This window comes from Sinocyclocheilus rhinocerous, unplaced genomic scaffold, assembly GCF_001515625.1.
Source record: "Sinocyclocheilus rhinocerous isolate Xijiao unplaced genomic scaffold, SAMN03320098_v1.1 scaffold946, whole genome shotgun sequence".
NCBI classification, from domain to species: Eukaryota; Metazoa; Chordata; class Actinopteri; order Cypriniformes; family Cyprinidae; genus Sinocyclocheilus; species Sinocyclocheilus rhinocerous.
Window position 1 is genome coordinate 412214 of NW_015633151.1, and position 25062 is coordinate 437275.

At 37.9% G+C, this 25062-nt stretch overlaps 2 protein-coding genes across 3 annotated transcripts in view; one reads left to right on the forward strand and one right to left on the reverse strand.

Moving 5' to 3' along the window:
* The window catches only part of creb5b (cAMP responsive element binding protein 5b), an 84899-nt gene extending 65537 nt beyond the window's left edge, over nt 1–19362 (forward strand). Inside the window, exons 8-12 of one of the 2 annotated variants that reach the window (XM_016556287.1) lie at nt 6618–6935; nt 8441–8668; nt 12693–12801; nt 13181–13206; nt 15335–15404. In XM_016556287.1, the coding sequence (XP_016411773.1) occupies nt 6618–6935; nt 8441–8668; nt 12693–12801; nt 13181–13200 (675 nt within the window). In that variant the 3' untranslated portion in view covers nt 13201–13206; nt 15335–15404. Of the gene's footprint in view, nt 1–6617; nt 6936–8440; nt 8669–12692; nt 12802–13180; nt 13207–15334 lie in introns of both variants that reach the window. The other variant, XM_016556286.1, reaches the window with a different exon arrangement.
* Nucleotides 19363–23074: 3712 nt separating this feature from the next.
* The window catches only part of LOC107743225 (probable serine carboxypeptidase CPVL), a 6155-nt gene continuing 4167 nt past the window's right edge, over nt 23075–25062 (reverse strand). Inside the window, exons 12-13 of the mRNA XM_016556366.1 lie at nt 23695–23877; nt 23075–23333 (exon numbers count right to left, since the gene is read on the reverse strand). Of these exons, the coding sequence (XP_016411852.1) occupies nt 23229–23333; nt 23695–23877 (288 nt within the window). The 3' untranslated portion in view covers nt 23075–23228. The remainder of the gene's footprint in view (nt 23334–23694; nt 23878–25062) is intronic.

The following is a 25062-nucleotide window of genomic DNA, read 5'->3' on the forward strand; positions in this document are numbered from 1 at the left end:
CTTCTTTTAAGCCAAAAATCATTAGGATATTAAGGAAAGATCATGTTCCATGAAGATATTTTGTAAATTTCTTACCATTAATATATCCAAACTTAATTTTTGATTAGTAATATGCATTGCTAAGAACTTCATTTGGACAACTTTAAAGGCGATTTTCTCTATATTTAGATTTTTTTGCACCCTCAGATTCCAGATTTTCAAATAGTTGTAGCCAGATAGTGTCCTATCCTAACAAACCATACATCAATAGAAAGCTTATTTATTCCGATTTCAGATTATGTATAAATCTCAATTTTAAAAAATTTATCTTTATGACTGGTTTTCCAGGGTCACCATATACTGTATATACACAAAGGTAACTAAACCAGACACAGATGACACTAATGAGTAACTATGGTAAGGTTAAATCAAGAACTAAACTGAACACAGGAAATAGAAACACAGAAATGAAAAAGCTACTAAACTAAACATAACCCAGGTTATTTGTATATGTTTGGCTTTCCAAAATGCACAACCAAGGTTACTGTTGGGGTTGGTTGTGGTGTCTAATGCTCTCCAAAGATGCATTTCAAAAATACAGTAAAACAGTAATATTGGGAATTATTACTACAATTTAAAGTAGCTGTTTTCTATTTTAATATATTTTAAAATGCCATTTAATTCCTGTGATGGCAAAGCTACATTTTCAGCAGTTGCCAGTGTCACATGATCCTTCAAAAATTATTCTAAGATGCTAATTTGGCGCTCAAGAAACATTTTTAATTATCATCAGTGTTGAAAACAGTTGTTCTGCTTAATATTTCATGGAGACTGTGACACATTTTGTTCAGGATTCTGTGATGAATTTTGTAACAATGATCAATATCTTTTAAATAGTGTCCATTTACTTTTTTAGCTATTGTGTAAATAAAGTTACATTTAAAAAGGCAAAACCAGCTACTTTTGGTCCTTTTTACCACAACATAAAATACGGACATAAAAATCATACACTAGACATATCATACTCAGGGGAACAAAAGGTTTAGGTGCCTCGTGGCTGTCAGTGTTTTCTTAACGGAAAGTGTTTTGCATGCTGCAGCAGAAATGTTGATAAAGGAAATGGTGGGTCATTACTGCTGTGTTGGCAAAGATTAGGATGGATTACGATGCAGCGGGTGGGTGAAAACAGCGTTAATGCCAGTTAGGGCAGCAGTAAGGGTGGGTAGGTTAGTACTTGTGTATTTGGCAGCAAGTGTGTGAAGGCAAAAAAGCACTGGCAGCTCCAGCAGTCGGGGAGGGACGGTATGGCTTGGCTTGGAGAGCTGAAGAGCCAGCAACTTATCAAATCTATTTGAGTTTTGTTTTGGTAAATCGCAACTAGGATGATTCAGAGAATAAAACATCTCGAAAAAAAAGACATCTCACAGGTTGACCAGCTTGAGAAGAAAGGGATGTTGTGCTCTGGTTTGTGCCTTGGCACTCACATACGGTCCAGCTGGCTATGACTCTCAGAGAGTGAATGTGTTGCCTGTTACGAACACACAGCTCTGGACACTGGCCTCTCTGACCGACAGCATCTGGAGCGTGTGGGAGAACAGGAGCGTGGCAGGGACATGTCTGTTTTTTTTTCTGTCATTCTTTTGGATTTGTTTGTGAAAATTTATGAGATTTAAATTACTTAACGGTAATATTTCTCTCTCCTGGCCGGGATTTCTAAATTGCCTAAAATGTCCAGTGTTTTGGCTTTGTTTTCTTATTGTTTTCATACTTACTGAAGGTAATGATTTAAAAGTAGCTTGACCAATAGCATGCAGGCATTGTAAATAATCGACCAATCGTGGCGTGCGAGAAGGTGAGATCTACAGAGAAAGGTCAAAGCAATGTAATACGTGTAAATATAATGTATGAAGACTGTACAAAGCACGTCAATAGGAAAACAAAACGAAAAGTGGACATTTTAGGCAATTTATAAATCCCAGCCTAGTAAAATATTATTAAAATGCTTTTATTATTAGGCCTAAAATGTGTTTTAATGTCACTGTTGATGAGGATTGCATGATCTTTGAATAACATCGGTCTTTAAATGCAAGAAATTTAAAGAGTGCCTGAAGTATACTTGCAATAGTTCCACTTCGGCACAATCAAATATACTTCAGCATATCTTTAGTTGCACAATTAATGTGCATTAAGTACAAAATTAGTTTTTCCAATTTAGCACTTTATTTTACTTTTATTATTACTTTACTTTAAATAAATACCTTTTGTACTTTAAATATACCAGATTAGTATGCCAAAAGTACAACTGCAGGGTATTTTTATTAAGTATATAAATATGTAAATGTATTTGTAGTATACTTAACATTTCAAATACATTTTAGTATATTTTTTTTCACTAGGGCAGCCAGGGCCTGTCCAGAAAAAGGAGGACATATGGTTACCCTATTCCTTCGATACAAATGTAGGCTACACATAAAGAAGTGAATAGTAATTTTGTAAAACATGTGTAAAATGATGTACATTTACATGAGATGAAGCTTTGATTCATATTGGATCATACTGAAAGCCTACAAACTTTTATTTTACATGAAGTGGGTTGAACTGTTGCCATCTGGTCGACGCTACAGAGCTCTGAGCACCAGAACGACCAGATACAGGAACAGTTTCTTCCCTCAGGCAATCCATCTCATGAACACTTAACAATAACTGTGGAACACACACTATTTATACACTCATACACTTATTTATCTAACACTCATACTCAGTCTACACCTCAAATTTGCACATAATATACAGTACCTGTACATACAAAAACTGTCTATTGTAATATACCTGCACATACAACTGTCAATTTATATATTTTTATTCCTTATTTACAGGAAAGGAAGGCTCACCTGGGCTGGAGGGTTATGGCCAGACAGATAACGCTCATCGAGACGACCTCGCGGCGTTACCTCCTCAGCCCGCTTCCACGGCAAATCGAGCCTTGCCGTGGCGCGTTCCATAACCTCTAGCAGCTCATCATACGCAGGGCAGGAGGATTGAGAAGGCTCAGCCTCAGCTTCTTCGCTCCCCTGATCCATTTCCTGCTCTTTCTGGGCTGGGCCCAGCAGAGCACTGGCTCCCGGATCAGATGATGTCAGGGACAAAACCTCATCGTCCGGCGGCCGTCTCTCGTCCGCCGCTGACGAGCGCAAGAGGGAAAACCCCCCTTCGAGCTCCTCGGCCCTGAACCGTGGGGAGCAGATGGCTGCCCGTCTTGACTCGAAAAGAGGGACACAGGAGAGCGGAGCTTTTTCACGGAAAAACGCTCGCAGTGCGCGCAGCCTGCCCCCTCGAGGGCATCGCGCGCGTGCTCTTCGCCGAAACAAACAACGCATAGATCGTACGAGTCATCGGGTGTTAAATAGCGATGACATGGGTACACACACCTTCTAAACGTCCTACTAGTGCTCGCCATAATAAAAGGAAAATCACGACGAGGCGTTCCCCATAGCGACCCCTAGAGGACGCAGTTCGAAGTTCCACAAAAGGGAACTGGCAATAAAGCTCATTCTGATTCTCATTCTGATTCTGATTCTCATGGGGTTGCCTCAAATTCAGCTAGACCAGCTGATGTGATAATTACAGTATGTTTATAACCCCTCGTTTTATTCAAAACTTAATTGTGACTGACTAAGGCCCCGTCCACACGGAGACGTTTAACTGTATACGCAAAAATGTTGTATTGTATTGGCGTTTCGTCCACACAGATCCGCCGTTTTGGGAGAGTGAAACTGCTATTTTTTTAAGCCGGGTCCCAGAGTGGATAAATCTGAAAACGACACCCTTGCGTTTTCGTGTGGACAGCCAATCCGTATATTTTGTGAAACGATGATGTCATCAGCCCACGTCTCGCCCCTAGTCAGACACCACTACGTCACGTAACATCAACAAAAACATGAACAAACACAGAACGATTGTCTTTTTATTAACTAGCATTAACACAGATTAATAAATATATTGTTCCATGTTCGTTTGTATACCGCACGCAAGGTTTATGCGCATAGTCAAAGTGTTCTTCTCAGTTTTTAGTGTATCTCTGTGGCAGAATTACTGTGCCACATGCTGGTCTGGCATGTATACTACATCGTTTCGTGTCGATTTCGTGTGTACGCAGATATTTCTTGAGACGAGGGTAAAAAAAAGACTGGATAGGGAAAGCTCTGGCTTCGAGTGGACGTAGCCTAAGATGATGCTTTATTTTAAAATAGCATTGGAAACAGAATATTTTTGCTTTGTTTGATGATGCATCCACACCATTAGATGTCAGTATAAGCCCAAGACTCATATTGGTCAGTGCAACGAACAAAAACTTACTGAGTGCAACTTTAAATGTGCGATTTTGTTTGATTTTTTTTTTTTTTAAGCCTACTTTGCATGAAGAGATTATCCTGGGTTGACTTCATTTCATGTTTTCTTTAATTTATTTGAGTCAAATTTCTGCATGTGATTTGTTTATTTTTTGAGCCTCAGACCCATTTCTTATAAAGTCAGTCTACCTGCTCAGCTCTTGTGGAAATATATACCGTAGACTCAACACTCTCTAAAAATACTCTAAAAAGTATTTTTTATTTTTTTTGCCTTGGCTCAAGTTTAAGAAAGTCAAACCGAATGGACACAGACATACAAGTATATATGCACATGCTTATGTACTTTTTTCTGTATATGTACTGTCAACAGAACAAACCATCGGACATATTTTGGCGGCATGTATGTTTATACTTGTGGCTTTTTTCAGACCCCTAAGTTGTCTTATTGAGCTGCCCAGAAAAACAGCTCTGTGAGAGAGAGAGCAGTCAGGTAAACATATTCCAAACACGGACGCGCTTTGAGCGTCTCTAGAGTCATAGACTCCAAGACCAACCCTGGGTGAACGCTTAAGTAGACCACACGGTTGAAGCAACAGAGCGTAGGCTGAAGGGGAAATGGGCAAATCGGGGGAGAGAGTCCCCATGGCCCTCTCGCTGCCAGACCTGCACCGCGCTGGGCCCGTTCTTCAGATGAAGCTCTTAGACAGTGACGGCAGATAGTGGAATAGTGTGCTTGGGTGTGTAAGAGGGTGTGTAGGTGTGTGGGTGAGAGGGTAAATGGGAGTGACGGGTTTAGTTCGGACAATCATGTACGTCACAAAAATGGACAGTCATGTTTTGCCACGTTAACTGAAATTTAAATGAATCAGTATTTTGTCTTGTTTTCCAGGTAATCACCCTCAAAAAAGAAATATACATTTTCTTTGGAAGCAAAATTGTATAATAAACCTCATTCAATTTATTTTAATTTATGCTGAAACAGAAAAAATATTGTTTTAAAATTTGTCTTAAAATTTTAATGTTTTCCCACTATATTTATTTTATTTTATTAAAATTCAAAATTTAGATAGATAAAAAAATTGCCAATAGGGTAAGAAAATGTAATGTAATATTCTTAATAATAATAATATTTCTGTCATATGACAACTCTCGGAGGGATTGGCATGGTAATGTACATGAAAATGTTAATGTATTTGGTCTTGGCGGAATAGATCTGCTACGCTGCTGCTGCGGCAGAGCAAGTACCGAGACTTGCTACCGCCAATACATCCACAACATGCTGCTGTGAGCATGTAAGAAATACTGCTGCTGCAAATATAACATACAGTCGTGGTCAGAATTATTATGGTAAATATGATCAAAGGAGGCTGTGAAAATAAATCTGCATTGTTAATCATTTTGATCTTTTATTTAAAAAAATTCACAAATATCTAACATTTCATTAAACTAAAACAATTGAAAATGGGGGAAAATCTAATTATGAAATAAATGTTTTTTCTCAAATACACGTTGGACACAATTATTGGCACCCCTAGAAATTCTTATGAGTAAAATATCTGTGAAGGGGGGGCGCTAGAGAGCACCATATGGTGTGGACGTAAGTTTAGAGAGCTCCTTCAAAGCCTCTTTAAATTTATATATTTCTGACTATTTTCATTGCGAAAGTCTGCTCAATAATATCTACCAGTGAAATGAAGAAGGCTAAGTCCAAGAAAGGTGATTCACCAACCAGCGCAGGTGAACAAAAGTAAAATAGTTGAGTCTCAGGGTCAGAAAACTTCTAAAAAATCAAACAGCACCTACACCACATGTTGTTTGGGAGGGTTTCAAGAAAAAAAACATAAAAGACCAAAATGATTAACAATTCAGAATTATTTTCACAGCCTTCTTTGATCATATTTACCAAGGGTGCCAATAATTCTGACCACGAGTGTACATGAAATAACCCCCATATAGCATACATGAATCACCTAGTAGCAGATCTATACAGGTGGAGCTGGGGAAGGTGGAGGGTTTCTGAAGCACGCTGCAAACTGCTACAGCAAGCACTAGTCATATATTTGAATGTTGAATTGTAAATTGTTTGTTTTAATGATGTTTAGATATTTTCATTGAAATATTCATTAAGAAAAATGTTTTGCATTGTTCACATCATGGCCTCCATGTGCTAATCAAAGTCTAGGTGCATTTTTTGTTCAGTGGACTAAAAAAATGCATCTTTAAATGGAAAATCTGAACCTTGCTAGTCATAATACTAATATAAACCATTTTCCCTGTTTTTCTACTCAGAGACTGAAAGCTGCCCTTGCCCACCATCCAGGGGGCATGGCGAATGGCAGCATGAACTCCATGGGTCATATGATGGAGATGATGCCATCGCGGCAGGATCAGGCCAGTCACCACCACCTGCACTCTCACCCTCACCAGCACATGCAGGGTCCGCCCCACGGATACCCACACCATGCCCACCACCACCCCGGCCATGCACAGAGCGCCCATCACCACCCACAAAGCCACGGGCACCACAACTCCCACCCGCCTCACCTGCACCCTGCACATGGACATCAGACCTCTCCACACCAACCCATGCACTCTGCTGCTTCACAGGTACTGAACCTGGAGGGAGATACAGTTGTTGAGGTTCTAATGCTGCAATATTTGGAGAGTACATTTGATGTGGAGATTGATGAGTTAAGCTGAATTTAACTTTTCGAGTTTACTTGAGTTGGGATAAATTGAGAGAGTGAAACATCAGAAAAAAAAGTTAAACTGGGGCCATGTAGTGAACATCTGCCAGAAAAACTCTTAATAATTATGTTTTTATTTCTAAATTAAAAGTAATTGAAAATAAAATAAAAAATGTCAGGGTGGTACAACTGTCCTAATATCATAATGAAGAACAAATCCTTATTAAAAGAATGAAATTTTTACAAATAAGGTAAATTAATTAATTAAATAAATAAACAAACTAACACTTTAAGTTTTCTTGAAGTATTATTAATATTTAAGGAATTTTTAGTCTGCCAAATCAAAGTTGTGGTGCGACCAACATGCAGAAACACACAGAAAAAAAAATAAAACAGGAAATTATATCTTAGAAAGACACCTGCAAACTCGCGACTGTGTGTCAAGGTCAATACGTCTCTTAAAATATCATATATTTTCACCTAATTATGACAACACAAGATTTGTTCAGGTTGTAAAATGTAATATGATACAAAAAAAAAAATCTTGTGGTCTTAAAAGCATAATGACATTTATGAAGTAATTATAATGTTTTTAAAAATACTTTTACTTTTAACATAATATGTAAAGCATTTTAAAAAATTAAAAAATGTGTACATTCACATGTGTTCAAACTGAAAGGAAAATGTACAGTACTGTATGTTGTTGAAAATGTAAGCTGTAAATGAAAACAGTTCTTACGTATAACTTTCACCACATTTTTGTTGAAAATTATTATAAAAGGTTTTCAAAACTATATGAAATAAAGAGTACATTTCTTAGAACTACTGTATGTGTTTTAAACTAGATTTCTAAAAATATTTTTTCTTATTTTTTTCTCTCACTCTTGTGTAATATTAACCTATCTATTTAAAATTCTGAATCCATCTTTTTGTGATTCAAAGGTTCTGCTTTAATGTATTATTAAGCCAAAGAAGGGGCCCTGTATACATACAAACCATCAAAGCCTCTGCATTTTCCATCGCCTCCAGAAACCTGTAATGATCTAAAGACGGCAAACATGTCAACTGCCAAGCATATGTCAAAGAAGCTTTTTGTGGGCCTTGTGCGCTGGTAGTGGCCCTGTTTCTCAGGGTGTTGTAGAGTATTGGTCCGAGTGGACGTGTGCTGTGGAAAACTGGGCCCTGACACCTCTTTATGAGGGTGGGGCAGCCTGTAAATCACACTGCTGTTTCTCACACCCAGATGTCCATCATAGGACTGTAGGGCCACGTGTACAGGGCACATGTTGTTTTAAAGAAAACTCCCAGACAGGAAGTTTCTGACTGAAGAGGTCTGAGCGATGAGATGGTAGACAGGTGATTGACCGGCAGCCAGATGTATGAATTTAGGGAAGAATTGTAACTTCAGACTTTATGTTGTCCCAGTTATCTCCAGCTGCGCAGCAAATGCATCCGACGCAGACCCTTCAGTCCCCGCCGCCCAGCGGAGGTCGTCGTAGACGGGTCATGGACGAAGATCCCGACGAGCGCCGGAGGAAGTTCCTGGAGAGGAATCGCGCGGCCGCCACACGCTGCAGACAGAAGAGGAAAGTGTGGGTGATGTCGCTAGAAAAGAAAGCAGAGGAGCTCACCCAAACCAACATGCAGCTGCAGGTCAGAATCACTCATACGTACACTTCTCCTCAGCTGAAAGCCTCTGTTTTTAAAGGGTTAGTTCACCCAAAAATGAAAATTAGCCCATGATTTACTCACCCTCAAAGCATGACTTTCTTCTTTAAGATGAATCTAACTGGAGTTATATTAAACATTGTCCTTGCTCTTCCAAGCTTTATAATGGCACTGGGCGGATGTTTTTTTTCAGCAGTCCAAAAGAAGTCAAATAAAGCGCATCCATCCATAATAAAACGTGCCTCACATGGCTCCAAGGGGTGAATAAAGGCCTCCTGTAGAGAATAGATGCATTTTTGTAAGAAAAAATCCATATTTAAAACGTTATAAACACTTTTCTCTCACTTCCGCTAACTGTCGTAGGCGGAAGCCATTCCGGGAGGATGGCGTAGGATGTATGTGTAGCATTAGCTCCGGTGATTAGTGACGAACGCGGAAGCGTGGAGGAGAAACAGCAAAACAAAACGCCGGTCATGAATTAGAAGCACAAAACGAGGATTTGTAAAGAAAAATGTAGGAGGATTTCGATATAAGCCAAGAGGAGACTGGTTTTCCTTTACTAAAGTAAGGAAACTTTGCTTCCTTTGCTCCTGTAAACAAACTCGCGAGGCTAGTATATCTCACAGGCGCGTGTGCGACGCATACGTCCTACGTCATCCGCCCGGAACGGCTTGCACGTATGACAGTTAGCGGAAGTGAGAGAAAAGTGTTTATAACGTTTTAAATATGGATATTTTTCTATTTATTCACCCCATGGAGCTGTGTGAGGCACTTTTTATTATGGATGCGCGCGCTTTATTTGACTTCTTTTGGACTGTTGAACGAAAACGCCCCCCCCTCCCCACTGCCATTGCAATGCTTGGAAGAGCAAGGACAATTTTGAATGTAACTCCAGTTAGATTCATATGAAAGAAGAAAGTCATATACAACTAGGATGCCTTGAGGATGAGTAAATCATGGGCTAATTTTCATTTTTGGGTGAACTAACCCTTTAAGCATTAAAGCGCACTTCGCTTTGGAACACACACTGAGATGTATTTCACGCGGGGCTTCATATTTCACTCGATATTAGCTTACTCTAGACCACAGAAGCTCATAAACACCCTTCATTTGACAGCTGAAGCTACTGTCGACGGAGAGCAGACGGGGACGGCTGTGGGGAGGGCAGGGTCAATGGGTTATTGAGGTCTACAGAGTTACCAGAGCAGAGCCAGCTGCAGCTGAATGTGTGGTTTGTAGGCCAGTAAAACCTCTGAGCATCACGACACATCTCATCTGCGAGAGGTTTCCATTCGTACGCATCCATTTGGGCTCTCAGTAGACCTTGAATTTGCATGGAGATTTACCTGAAAGATTGTGTGTGTAGTCTTGTAAGTCTGTTTTTGGAGGATGTTTGAGTGTATCCTGCACTACCCACAGCTTAACCCAGTCTAAGCTGGTTTTCAGCAGGTCTCCAAGCCTGATTGAGCTGGTGTTCAGGTGATCGGCCGTCTGGCATCCAGTCTGACCAGATGACACGTGTCTAAAGCCCCTCTAAAACCATAAAACCAGAACAGCTTGGTTGGTTTGGGCACGGTGATCATCCCGATCAGGCCACATCATTCACTCTCTGCTTATCTGAGTGAGCTGAGGTTAACCTGTCTCGCTCAAGGCCACAATAGTCGATGGTTCACTGGTTGCAGTTTGTGTGGTTTTATCCTTTCAATTACCAGCCTACATTTTTTAACCACTAGGCAACACCACCCTCTTATCAAAAGTTCCTACTAGCGCTAGGCAATGTAAGGATATTTGGGATTTGGCTGACAATATAAAATTAAGCAAAACTTTGAATATCGTAAAGATTTTAATTCATTTTTAATTTATTTTGTAAACCCTCTTTGCCTCATGACTAAAATCGAATCAGTTGAAGACACTGATTCACTGATTCAAATGTTCATTGAAGTTTATTTTTGGCAATTTCCATATATTTAAATATTTACACTGTAATGATCAGATTACGATGGTACGATTTTTCTTCTCTCCATGCTCACCAAGAGCTTATTTGATCAAAAATACAGTATAAATAATAACTGTTTACTATTTTAAATTGATTTAAAAATGTTTATTCCTGTGTTGGCAAAGCTGAATTTCAGCAGCCATTACTCCAGTCTTCAGTCACATGATCCTTCAGAAATCATTCTAATATGCTAATTTGATGCTCAAGAAATATTTATTATTATTATCATCAGTGTTTAAAACAGTTGTGCTGCTTAATATTTTGTGGAAACTGTGTATTTATTATGTATTTATTATTTTTTGATGAATAGAAAGTTCAAAATGGCATATATTTGAAATAGAAATCTTTTGCAACATTATACAATTATATATTATTTACTGTCACTTTCATCATTTTAATGAATAAAAGTATTAAAACAAAACAAAAAACATACTGACCCAAACTTTTCAACGGTAATGTATATTTAGCAAAAACATATATGTAGGCAAACATTTCTGTTTATTATGATGTATTTTTATACTGGTGTAAATAAATGGTGCATACTGTATATACATTTTCTATATAATTTGTCCTTTCATTTAGTTAAAAAAACCTTGCCTTCATTGTTGCTAAATTTTTATGGTATTTTAATCATTCTAATATGCTAATTTGATGCTCAAGAAATATTTATTATTATTATCATCAGTGTTTAAAACAGTTGTGCTGCTTAATATTTTGTGGAAACTGTGTATTTATTATGTATTTATTATTTTTTGATGAATAGAAAGTTCAAAATGGCATATATTTGAAATAGAAATCTTTTGCAACATTATACAATTATATATTATTTACTGTCACTTTCATCATTTTAATGAATAAAAGTATTAAAACAAAACAAAAAACATACTGACCCAAACTTTTCAACGGTAATGTATATTTAGCAAAAACATATATGTAGGCAAACATTTCTGTTTATTATGATGTATTTTTATACTGGTGTAAATAAATGGTGCATACTGTATATACATTTTCTATATAATTTGTCCTTTCATTTAGTTAAAAAAACCTTGCCTTCATTGTTGCTAAATTTTTATGGTATTTTGCTTTTTTGATTTTCAAAAGGCTGAAAAATAGTGAGAGATAATTTCACCCAGCCCAAGTTCCCCATAACAATAGAACAAAACATGTTAAATGTGTTTGTTTTTCTTTGTTATTGCATAGTTTGCCGAGGTGGGACAGAATGCTCATAGACACTCTGGCACTCCCATAGTCCCACTGTTCAGGCTTGTTTTGCCTTTTGTGAAATATTCACCCCACAGTCACAAACATGGTACCTGTCAAAGCGAGGATTCTTCTCCACCAAGCATCCCTGAAACGCTGCCATGTTTTCGTATCGTTCTGCTAAATCATTTAATCAAATTCAAGAACTCTGTGTGATCAGACGCTCGTGTTTCCCACAACGGTAATTGCAGAGAATTCACCGCCTGTTCATTATGAGGTTTTCTAATGAGACCCAGACTTGTCTGGCCTTTAATTCATTGTGTCTGCTGGGAGGTTTGATGTGAAGCTGCCAATACATCCACCAGAGACCTTTTTCCAAGATGTTTGTCATAATTATGTTAAGTATTGTATGGTTTATGACAAAAACAGAACATCATAAACATGTGTGCCTTTGTTTAAATTTGTTTACATACTAGGGAACCATAGGGGCTAACTGTCACAAACACGGCTTAAACTTAATCTTAAACTACATAGGAATTTCAATAAACAGTAACTCTTAAGCAGTCAAATCCAGGACAGACTGTATCCAGGAAACTTGTACTTTGTGAAATATACATGTTTTTAACTGTGAAATAATGAGGGACATTTAGTTTTGATTAATTTCTGTTGCTACACACTATGTTTTGTTTTATGTCTTTAGCCAAAGTGTATGACTGGATCTTTCACTAGCAATAAGTTATTCAATTCCATGTAATCACTGAGGGATTTTTCTGAGGGATGAGTGTTTCATGTTATCATTGTTTTTGTTGGCAGAACGAGGTCACCATGCTAAAGAACGAGGTGACACAACTGAAACAGCTTTTATTGACACATAAGGACTGTCCCATCACCGCCATGCAGAAAGAGTCTCAAGGTTACCTCAGTGAGTACTATCACGCACCCACACGGCCAGAGGTGACATTACGTAATAACGGATATACATTATATTGTTTGTAGGACACACCCACTGATATAGATACTCCTGACATTTTTAAAATGTATGGAGGCTGCCACTCCCTGGTTATAGAGGAGGGCAAAAACACTCATTTTCTCAGTCACTGACAAACCAGTTGCCTAGCAGTGTTTATGATGCAGAAATATTGTTTCCATTTTCACTTTGAAGTAAATGTCTTCAGGTGATGTACACTCCCTGTCTTCTTAAACTTCCAAATTCATCAATAATGAATGAAGTTGTGAATATTTAAATATTCATTTCAATGTGGTGTTTGTTATTTTCACATTATTGTCCTGTCTTCTCATAGGAAACAAAAATCACAAATGAGATCTCGTAAATATCTCAGTTGTTTTTCCTAAACTATATACGGATGGATGGATGGATGGATGGACGAATAAACAGATGGATGGATGGATGGACGAATAGACAGGCAGACAGACAGACAGACAGATGGATGGACAAATAGACAGAGGATGGATGGATGGACGGACGGACAGAAAGACAGACATATGGATGGATGGATGGATGGATGGATGGACGGACAGAAAGACAGACATATGGATGGATAAATGGATGGATGGACGAATAGACGGATGGATGGATGGATGGACAAATAGACAGATGGATGGATGGATGGATGGATGGATGGATGGACGGACGAATAGACAGACAGACGGATGGATGGATTGATGGATGATTGGATGGCTGGATGAATGAATGGACAGACAGATGGATGGATGGATGGACAGATAGACATATCTATGGATGGATGGACAGATAGACAGACATATGGATGGGTGGATGCATGGATAAACATCGATAGGTAGATGGATGAATAGATGGATAGACATATCAATAGGTGAATGCATGGGTGGGTGGATGGATGGATGGATGAATGGACAGATAAGGAATGGATGGATGGACAGATAGAGATATGGATGGATGAATGGACAAATGAAAGAATGCATGAATGGGATGAATAGACAGATTGATGGACAGGTAGACATATTGATGGATGGACAGATAGACAGACATATGGATGGGTGGATGGATGGATAAACATCGATAGGTAGATGGATGAATAGATGGATAGACATATCAATAGGTGAATGCATGGGTGGATGTATGGATGGATGGATGAATGGACAGATAAGGAATGGATGGATGGACAGATAGAGATATGGATGGATAAATGGATGAATGGACAAATGAATCAATGCATGAATGGGATGAATAGACAGATTGATGGGCAGGTAGACATATTAATGGATGGACAGATAGACAGACATATGGATGGGTGGATGGATGGATAAACATCGATAGGTAGATGGATGGATGGATAGACATATCAATAGGTGAATGCATGGGTGGATGTATGGATGGATGGATGAATGGACAGATAAGGAATGGATGGATGGACAGATAGAGATATGGATGGATAAATGGATGAATGGACAAATGAATCAATGCATGAATGGGATGAATAGACAGATTGATGGGCAGGTAGACATATTAATGGATGGACAGATAGACAGACATATATGACCCTGGACCTCAAAACCAGTCATAAGGGTCAATTTCTTGAAATTAAGATTTATACATCATCTGAAAGCTGAATAATTAAGCTTTCCATTGATGTATGGTTTGTTAGGACAATATTTGGCTGAGAGACAACTATTTGAATATCTGGAATCTGAGGGTGCAAAAAAATCAAAATACTGAGAAAATCGCTGTAACAAAATTCGTAGATTGGGAAGAAGGAAGTGGGAACCGGCGAACATTTAAACACAAAACTTTAATAAACAAGTGAACGAACACAAAACGAAAGTAAAAACGGCAGCCCCTCACGGACGACTGCCGCATAAAACATACTATAAGAACAACATAAAATCCAGGCCTGGTCCTCTCTCGTCCTTCACTGTCGTTACTCCTCCTTTTATCTTTCCGGAGCTCCTCCATGGGACTCGAGACCGGTGAGTGGCGCAGGTTTCGCTCATTATCATTTACTCCACCGGCCTCGCTCCGTTCCCGCGGCTCTCGGGCCCGCCCCACTCGTCACAATCGCCTTTAAAGTTGTCCAAATTAAGTACTTAGCAATGCATATTACTAATCAAAATGTAAGTTTTGATATATTTATGGTAGGAAATGTACTAAATATCTTCATGGAACATGATCTTTACTTAATATTCTGATGATTTTTGGCATAAAAGAAAAATGGATCATTTTGATCCATACAATGTATTGTTGGCTATTGCTACAAATATACCTGTGCTACTTACGACTGGTTTTGTGGTCCAGGGTCACATATGGATGGATGAATGGACAGATAGACATGAATGGATGCATGGATGGACAAACAAGCTAAAACGACAGATGGATAGATGAAGGAAAAATGGACTGAGAGACAGAGACATCTGAATGGACGCAACCAGACATCTTCATCTCTCCTATTGTCCCTCAGGTCCAGAGAGCAGTCCGGCAGGAAGTCCCACCCCTGTAACCCAGCAGCAAGTCATCCAGCACAATACCATCACCACCTCCAGCACAGCACCCAATCACCGCACAGATATTAACTCCATCCACTAAAGACTCCACCCCTGATGCCCCCCACCACGCTGGACATCCCTACTGCAAATTCTGGACAGACACACACACCTCTGTGCCTCTGTGGCAGCTTATTGTTCTGTTTGTGATTTGTAAATGTAAACTGATTACCATTTTGTTTAGTTCTGTGTCTGCATAGGGAGTCTGCATAAATCATCAGGCACCATCTCACTTGTCAAGGACATCACTAATGGAAACGCAACTGTTACATCTGTTCATGGATTACTGCTGGACCACTGCCTTTACAAATTACAGAATTCAGATAGCTGGATAGCTTTTGCTATGAATTTTCCATTGCCAGAAAGATGCTGTCCTTTTCCTTTCTGTTTATTGTTATTACAATTACTCTCACATTCCCCTTTTTATCAAATTCAAAAGGATAAATTAGGAAGGTCAGTCTCCATTGGGAGTTCCTAATGAAAGTAACCTGAAGCAATATGAATCTCTGACATGCTCAGCAATCTGATTGTCTTCACTTGCTCGCTCGGACCAGAATCTAGATCAGATTAAGTTCAACCTATTAGCTCCTGTCATTTCAGATATAATCCCAAAAGTTATCTTCGTAAAACAAAACGGCTTTCACTCCTAAAATGGTACAGATCATGTAAATGGAATGCATTTATCAAGCTCACACAGGCTTCTGTGATCATATGCCCTGCTGAACATTTCGGAGTATTCCCAGAGTGGCGAGATCACAGCTGCAATAGTGTTGCACCAGGAACATCTCACTTGGCGTTCGAACGTTTCAGAAGACACCATCAGCTGTTTCATTTTAAGCTGATGTAACTTCTGGTCAGATTTACCCCTGGTCCTCGTCAGTTTGCCTATTACTTCTACTGGCAGTTCATTTCGGTATCTGTTTCAGATCAGCGAGTGGACTAAGTATTACGCACATACTTCAATACATTTTTATGTATGTTTTGTGCTCATATGTGGGCCTTCCAACCACATTCAAAACACTCCATCTAATCTTGAACCAGAATAATGCCATGGAAAACTTTTGGAAGCTTTTGCTTTACCTGAGGCTATGGAAAAGTTCCACTGAAGTCAAATGCATTGTTAAATGCTACTTAAAATTAGCTTTCGTTTTGGCTTGAAGTATTGTTTAGATCTTCCTCGGGCATTCTGACTGTGAGGTAAATTAAATTTAATAGGATTAAATGTAATAGGATATATTTTGATACATCCCAGTTCATAGTCCTGGTTTGTTTGGTGCCTAGGAAATCATATGAGGCTTCCTTCTTGCCATGGACCATGGTAAATTCTGCACTTGACTATAGTACTTAGGAAACTGTCAGGCTCCATCAAAGGTTCTGGAAATGTGCTGTTGATTTTGAGATGTTATTATTACTGTAAGGGGCCGTTCACCAAGAATGCATTTTCGCGTTTATAACATGCAAAAGACAGGTTCTCAGGATTCGTTTGCACTTCGTACAACTTGACAAGGAGCAGAGACATGCAGTGCAATGCCATTTTGTTGGCTGTCTCAATCACAAATCCTTCCAGTGCACTGGAATGTTTGCTTCTTAAAAAAATCTCACAACGCACCACAAAACCAGGGCACATTTATGGCTACTGTGTTCCCTTACCAGAAAATACATCCCATTTTCTGAACCGCCTCAACTCAGTACATATCATTACACGATAGAAGTTTTGATGGTGGCATTTTACAACTCAGAAACAGTGTCTCAATGTGTAATGAGCCAGGGTTCTTACCAGTGCACGATACACTGATTCACAACCTAGGGAGCTGAATGAAACACACCCGAATAAACGTCACACAATGGAATGTGAAAACGCATTCTGTGTGCCCTAATAATAACATTCCAAGGTGAACTTTGTAAGGGATGTATGGGCAAGATCCCATATACCTCATGAGTGCATGATCATGGACCATGAGCTATAAAGATGGCCACTGTCACTTTAAGATATTGAGTCCTAAATACCTTAAAGACGGTGACACACCAAACCAACATTAAAGAACTAGCGGCGATGAAAGGCAACTGTTGTTATCTTGCGTCGCATGTGTTTGGGCCAAAAAGTTGCTGCAAAGACTACAGCCAAAGGCCAGCTAGTATGCACATTCTGCATATGCGTGAAAGGAAATAATTTTCCATACCAGCAGGTGGCAGTAGTTGGCAACAGTGTTCTGCATTCAAAAAGGGAAACCGAACTACATATATACAAACCGTAAACAAAGCAGTGTTTTTTTTTTTTTTTTTACAACTTTCTTTATTCCATATGTTATTTCGTTGCCATATCATTATGAAAATATTTGCATACCAGAATGCTCAGGTAAGATGTGAAATTAGAACAGCCATCTGTGTGCAGCCTCTTTGTTGTTTGCTTGTTTTCGTCACTTTTGTTTTTCTTCTTGTGCACTGGTTCGCTAAGCTAAGCAGCCAATCCAGCGCTACTTCACAACCAATTCGTACGTACTTTACGAGGTGGCTAATATGTACAAATGTGTATGACTTCAATTATTCGATTTTATATGATTTCTGTGAGGGGTAGGTTTAGGGGTGGTCATTCGTACGAATTTGCCTCCTCGTAATATGTGCATGATATTTTTCACAAAATGTACAAATTCGTACTAGTGAGGTTGTAAGAATTCATACAAATTAGCCACCTAGTAAAATATCTACGAATTGCCGTGAGATTGAGTTGGCCAATCAGAGTGATCTTTCTCACCGACTCCCTGAGACTAATTTAACATGCTTAATTGGCCAAAAAGCCACCGACAGGGTCCGACTAGTAGTGACGGTGTGGAACTGACATTGGCAGACGGCCGATTGTTGGCTTGGTGTGTCACGGACTTTAGTCGCATTTTCCTTGTCTAATTGCAAGTAATGACACAATTTGGTCCACTTTTGTTTCTCTCCGATGCGAAAATGTAGCAATTTACTATTTCCACGCAGGTACTGATCTAGACCAATCTTCATACTGCTTTCCAAATGTCACTATGTGCCTGAATATGTCTTAAATACTCACATAGGGAGGAATGTCAGTCCTTAGTAATACCTTGATATCATTGCATTTATTTTCAATTCAGGTTGAACTTTAAGGCCTTGACATTGTTTAGCTTTTTTGTAAAGACTAATTACTAGTGTTTTATTGTGGACACTGTTTTGTTTCGGACTCATTTTGGTGTTAATGGACTTTTCTACCTTCTTGAACCAAGGAGGCCTGTGATGAGAATACAGGCAAGCTGGAATGTTGGAATGTTTCCCCTCTGCCGAAAAAGGGCCTTTTTTCCAGCAGCTAAGCTCAGAACTCTGTTTCATGTTTTTCACAGTTTGTAGAGGACTTTTCTTCCCTCCTAAATGGAACATATTGATTCCCTTCGCCTTTCCTTGCAGCACTGTGTTTGGAACAAAAGCGTGCAAAACGACCTCCACATTGAGAGGTGGAAATCTTGTAGCTGTCTATGCACTTTGACCTCTGCGCAGCAGAGGATGGAATAGCCATATAGAAGACTCAGCGATTCGCAGTTCCCACACCAGCGAGAGCCAGCCACTGTCAATCTATGGAGCAACACAACTTGTACGGACCAATCGGATTAGGTTTCGAGCGGATGACCTCCGAACCGAAGGCTTGGGTTTTGGCGGTGCTCCTGTAGCTTTAAGACTTTAAACTGTCCCTTTAGAGAAAACCTGTTTGTCACACTGTGAAATAGGTGACATCAAGGTGAACTGGAAACACGACTGTGCTTTTATTGTTGATTTTGTTGGACCTTATGGTGGTTTGGTTGTTTCCCAGCATAGTTCACATAGGATAGTTCACCCAAAAATGTACATTGTCATCATTTACGCCTAATATCATTTCATACTTGTATCTTTCTTATCTTTCTTCTGAAAAACACGAAAGTACATATTTTGAAAAACTTTTTAGAGTTTTGTCCATACAATGAAAGTCAATGGGGTCCAAACATTTCAAACTTCAAAAAGGACATAAATGTAGTGTAAAATAAATAAAATCACTGATTAAATACTGTATGGTGACACATCAGTAATAGAAAACCTCATTGGTTCTTGCGTCACATGATGTCACAACACAAAAACCAGTCAGGTTTGATGTTACTGCTTTGTTTCCGTATTTTATTTGTGCTCTGTGTAGATTAGTTGATCAATGATTCGATTTGAGAGCAAATAACCACTTTGTTCATTGATCGTATCATTTCAGAAGACTGGAGTTGTTTGGATTACTTTTATGCTGCCTTGATTTATATTTTGAATCTTGAAACTTTTGGACCCCATTGACTTTCACTGTATGGACAAGAAAATGCAAAAAACATTTGTCAAAATATGTAATTTAGTGTTCTGCAGAAAAAAAAAATGAGTGAAGGTGAAATTACATTTACTGTTGTTTGACAATTTTTTTGCGAACAAAATTCAGTAATTTGCACAGGAATCCAAGAGAACAAGAATTTCGTGTGAGGGAGAAAGATTTCCTCACTCAGATTTCGCAACTGATTCACCGCACTAACCAACAAAAACTGCTTGGTTTTAAAGTGTCCATAGTGTAGAGATGTATAAAGCACAGCTCACACAGACTTCAATAGACAATGGACCTTTTTTGCCCAATGTGACCACACCTAAAATGATGATCGCATTTTTTGGGTGAACTGTCCCTTTAAGTAACTCAAATCAACATTCAGTGTTTTCTGTGCATGTAGCATTATAATGTGGTTTCGAATGGGATTCTGATGCCCACAAAGGATGTGGGTTTCAATGTTTTTGGATTGTGAGCTTGAAAGTTAACTTGAGATCTGTGTATGCATGCATTTTCACTCCCGTTGGCATCTCAGACTTCACACTCACAAGTTTTGCAGTGTTTAACCCTACGTGATGATGGAATAATATGGTGGGAGGGGCTTGCTAAAAAGCAGTTTGGATCTCCATGGAGGACTTTAAACAGTCTAAAGTTGCATTTTATTTCATCTCCTGCATCTTTACATTTCAAAGCAAGGTGGTCAGGAGCGTATCTGCGCAGGGCCACGTCATCTCTTACCCAAGCAACATAACATTTAAGAACACACTGAACTGGAAATATTTCACTTGCTCTCAGTGAGTAACATACATTAATCTCAAATTGTTGATTTGGCATCAGTCCTTGTTAGGATGGGTGGATGGATGTCTTTTGTAATAGCATTCTTTTAAAACGGAGGGAGATTTTTTTTGTGTGTGCGTGTGAGTATATGTGTGCTTTTGTGTGCATAGTTTTTTTTTTTTTTTTTTTACATTTTAGGTGGCGGACAATGAATACACATTAATAAGACTATAAATGTATCATTGCAACAAAACTATAAATATTGTATAAATTTTCATTAATTTTTGTAATCTTGTTCCCATAATGCAACCACCTTTCTTTTTGAAAGGAGTACATGTTTGGTACATGTTTGTAAATAATGTTTGCATAGCACTTGCAGTCTTCAAATGTTTGCCTGTTTATTTCAGAGCTGAAACATTGCATTGTTTGTTACGCATATTGAATTCATGAATTCACACACGCTTGCATAACTTTGTATATTTTATATGTTTATTAATGCCTTGAACAGTTTGTGTTTATGCAAATGTACAGATGTGAGATCACTACAGCTATATTACAATATGAAAATAAAGCACTTGTTCTTTAACAAAGCTCTGCCAATTCATGATTGTTTAAATTGAAAATATAAGATTACAGCAGTTGTGAATTTAAGTATTGCTTTTGACATTTTTTCCCCCTGTTTTGCATATAATTTAGAACTTGAGTACATCTGAAGGTGACAATCATAAAAGTTCCATTTTTATTTGATTATTTAATAGGGACCCCTGGTGGACAGATCTGTCCAATAAGGATTTTGATACAGACACACACATTGTGCATTACAATGTAAAGTAGCAAATAGAACTTACAAAAAAAATCACTGAATTTAAATGAGCATTTATTTTGCTCAATATTTATGCACTAAAAGCATTGATAAAAAATACTGTCACATACATGTTTAGAAACAAATGTGCAAGAAAGATGTACCTGTACACAACAACTTGTCACTGGGGCAGAACCCTTCAATAGACAAATTTATACCTTTTATACAAAAATATAAAATGCCTGCAGAGTAATTAGGTTTAAGCCTTTAAAGGGTCTTTTATAATGCCATTATGTTCTCAGGATGAGAAATATTATAATATTAAAAATGTCCCTGTCCCTGCAGATAACACACATATATAGCCTTATCATCATCATCAAAATAATGCCAGTTTATGAAAAAATCCATTATCAATTAACTTTACATTTAATTTATACAACATGAATGCATTTCATGTTGTATTTCTATAACATTGGCTGATACCAATATATAATACATTTTAAATGCAGTAAATAAGTTCATTATATATACAATTTATTTTACAGAATTTATATAAATTATATTTTAAATAAATTATGCACATAAATTATAATTATAATAATTTATATATTTAGAACAATAATAATAATAATGTTCTTATATAATACAAATAATTTATTTTTTAATATATTTTTAAATAGAAAAGAGTAATGTTTGAATAGGATTAAATGGTTGCAAAAAACAACAACCTTGTTATGGCCAGTAACCAAGAATATTAAAATTGGCATTAAAAAAACATGCAGTAAAATGTAGCATGAAGTAATACAAGCGCCATATACATTTTAAGACATTAATTGTAGAAATGCCACAAATCTTTCGTAATTAACAACTAACAATATGAAATATTCGTTCAGTGATAAACATTGTTTTGTTTTGTTGTTTATCACTGAGCTGTCGCCCCCTGCCGGACACACAAAGGAAATACTGTTAAAACACAGAGGATACAAACGGCTGAGAAAAGTTCAAGACACTGTTCATTAAAAATAAGAGCGTTTAATTTTTTTTAGCATGTTGTGCTATTGGCGAATCTACACATCCTATTTAGCCTATTTTTGATTTACACTCCTAATATAAAATGAACCTGCTTCCTTCCTGTGAAAGTAGGTCATACCAGGCTTGAATGTCTACCTCTGTATTTTTTCCTCTTTCTTGTGTCTTCCTCTTATCCTCTGTATGCACTGAAGCATATCTTTTATTCTACAGTTTATAGTACAGCTTTACAGGCCCTATCAGAAAACTAACATAATAACACTCAGGTTACTTACTATAATATTACTGAAATACTGTCCCACTATAAGGAGAGGTTATTCTTTGGTTACGCTTTAATTTTGGGGACCAGTTCTCACTATTAACAACTTTCATCTCAAAATCCTAATTTACTTTTTTTAATAGTTAGTAAGGTAGTTGTTAAATTTAGGTATGGTTAGGGTAGGGTAGGGTTAAGGAATCTAAGCTATGGTCATGCAGAATGAGGCATTAATATGTGCTTTATAAGTACTAATGAACAGACAATATCCTAGTAATATGCATGATAATAAGCAACTAGTTAATAGTGAGAATTGGTCCTTACAATAAAGTGCTACAGCTTTTGTTGTTGTATTTATATAAAAAAAATAACCTTATGGATTCAAAATTAAAAGACAAAATAAAAGTAGTACATTATACTCAAATCATACTTTAATCAAAAACTGATCATGTACAATAAAAACATAGCCCCTACACTTAACACATAGTCCAATAAAAATATAACCCCCCAACTCTTTTCATAATAGCACACAAACTTTTGCATTGAAAAACACATTACACAACTGAACAATGATTCATTCAGTGGTCATTTTACATTCAATATGAGTTTAGTGTATCAATGTGACGAGAATCCATCTGTAGAAAGGAATCTGTCAATCATGTCAAAGGATCTCTCTGGTTGATCATAAGGCAAAATATGCCCGCCTCCCCTGACAATTACCTACAGAGAAGAAAAAATAAATTTGTTATGAGTGAACATGTCATGAATGTATTTTTACAATTGGTATACATTGGCATAAGCCAACGTAATTACAGCAAATGTTTTTTATAATAATAATAATAATAAATGTATTAAATGTAACATTTATTTTACACACTATTTAAATACATTTACCAAATTATTATAGTTATTAAAAATGAAAATTAATTGGTTTATCTACTGATGAGGATGTAAGCAGATTTTAGAACTAACAATAGACAGAATAGGTATGGCTTTCAGCCAATGATGATCATTTCAAAATTAGATCATATATTGGATGATAAATTAAATATATTGATCTAGCAGTACTGCAAACCCTCACCTGAAAGAACTCTCCCACTTGTCGTACGTAACCTGCCACTTCAGTATCACTAGGCTGGACCTTCCAGTGGAAGCGCTCTACTTTTTTATACTCGTCCGCTTTAGACCAGTTCACTGTGGGCAGGAAGCGCTCAGTCAGAGGGGCTGCAACGATGACATCAAGCTGTCCACTGTAGATCAACACCTGTGAACAGACGATTAGATCCATCCCACAGATTAATCCAAAGAGAGAGTTCTGGACGGAAGCAACTTCCTACATATCATTTTTTAAAGAAAAGTCATATTAAAATTTTGAACAGTTATTTGTACATCTCTCAATTGTCATTGTATTGCTTTGCATTATGTTTTGCTCCACAAAATAAAAACTACAAAGCTTTGATCATAAAACTAAGCATTTAAATATTTTACTAGGACATATTATTATAGAGTGACAGCTAATCAATAATATTAATAGTGACGTAATATTACGTCAATATTAATTAATAATACTAATAGTGACGTGCTGAAGATGCGTTTGGTCTCGTACTCTATCGCATACCTTGTCAGTGTCGTGCGCTTGCTTAGACCTTTGTTGTGATAAACAGTAAAGTGTGTTCAGCTGAATTCAATTTCCTTTTTGTCCGACGGGTATAAAAAAGGTTAGTATACCGCGGCAGTGGTCGAGGCAGCCCTCCTGTTAAGCCGTCCTCGTGTGAAGACCATCGACTCTACCGTGCAACTCCACCGGGCAGGGACACCGGCAAGGGATATAAGTATCGCTTTTGCTTCATCCTTTTTCCTACTACTTGTTTCACTGCTGTTTCAGTTTTTAAAACCAATTCTTACTATGTGTTTCCAGATCCCTACTATCACTACCACTCGCAAACCACGTTTCACACACTGTAGGCAGCGCAATCCAGCTTATCTCTAATGATTGGGTATCAACAGCTCCTTTGAATCTCATTCAGTTACTATTACCCTCTTAAAATCCATTTTGTAGTTGTTTATCGACCCCCAGGACCACTAGGTAACTTCTTGGATGAATTAGATGTGCTGCTCTCAACCTTTCCTGAGGATGGTACTCCCCTAGTTATGCTTGGAGACTTCCTTCAACCACCTAGATAAACCTCAGGCTGCAGACTTCCACACTCTGCTTGCCTCTTTTGATCTCAAGAGAGTGTTAACTACGGCTACTCACAAATCAGGCAACCAACTGGAGCGTTTTTTACGTATTTACACACGACACTGCTCCACTGATCATGTACTGGTTACTCCACTGCACACCTCGGATCACTTCCTCCTCGCTCTTAACCTCAACATGGTTCCTGACACAACACATACCCCTCCACATGTCATCTTTCGACGTAACCTACGCTCACTCTCACCCTCC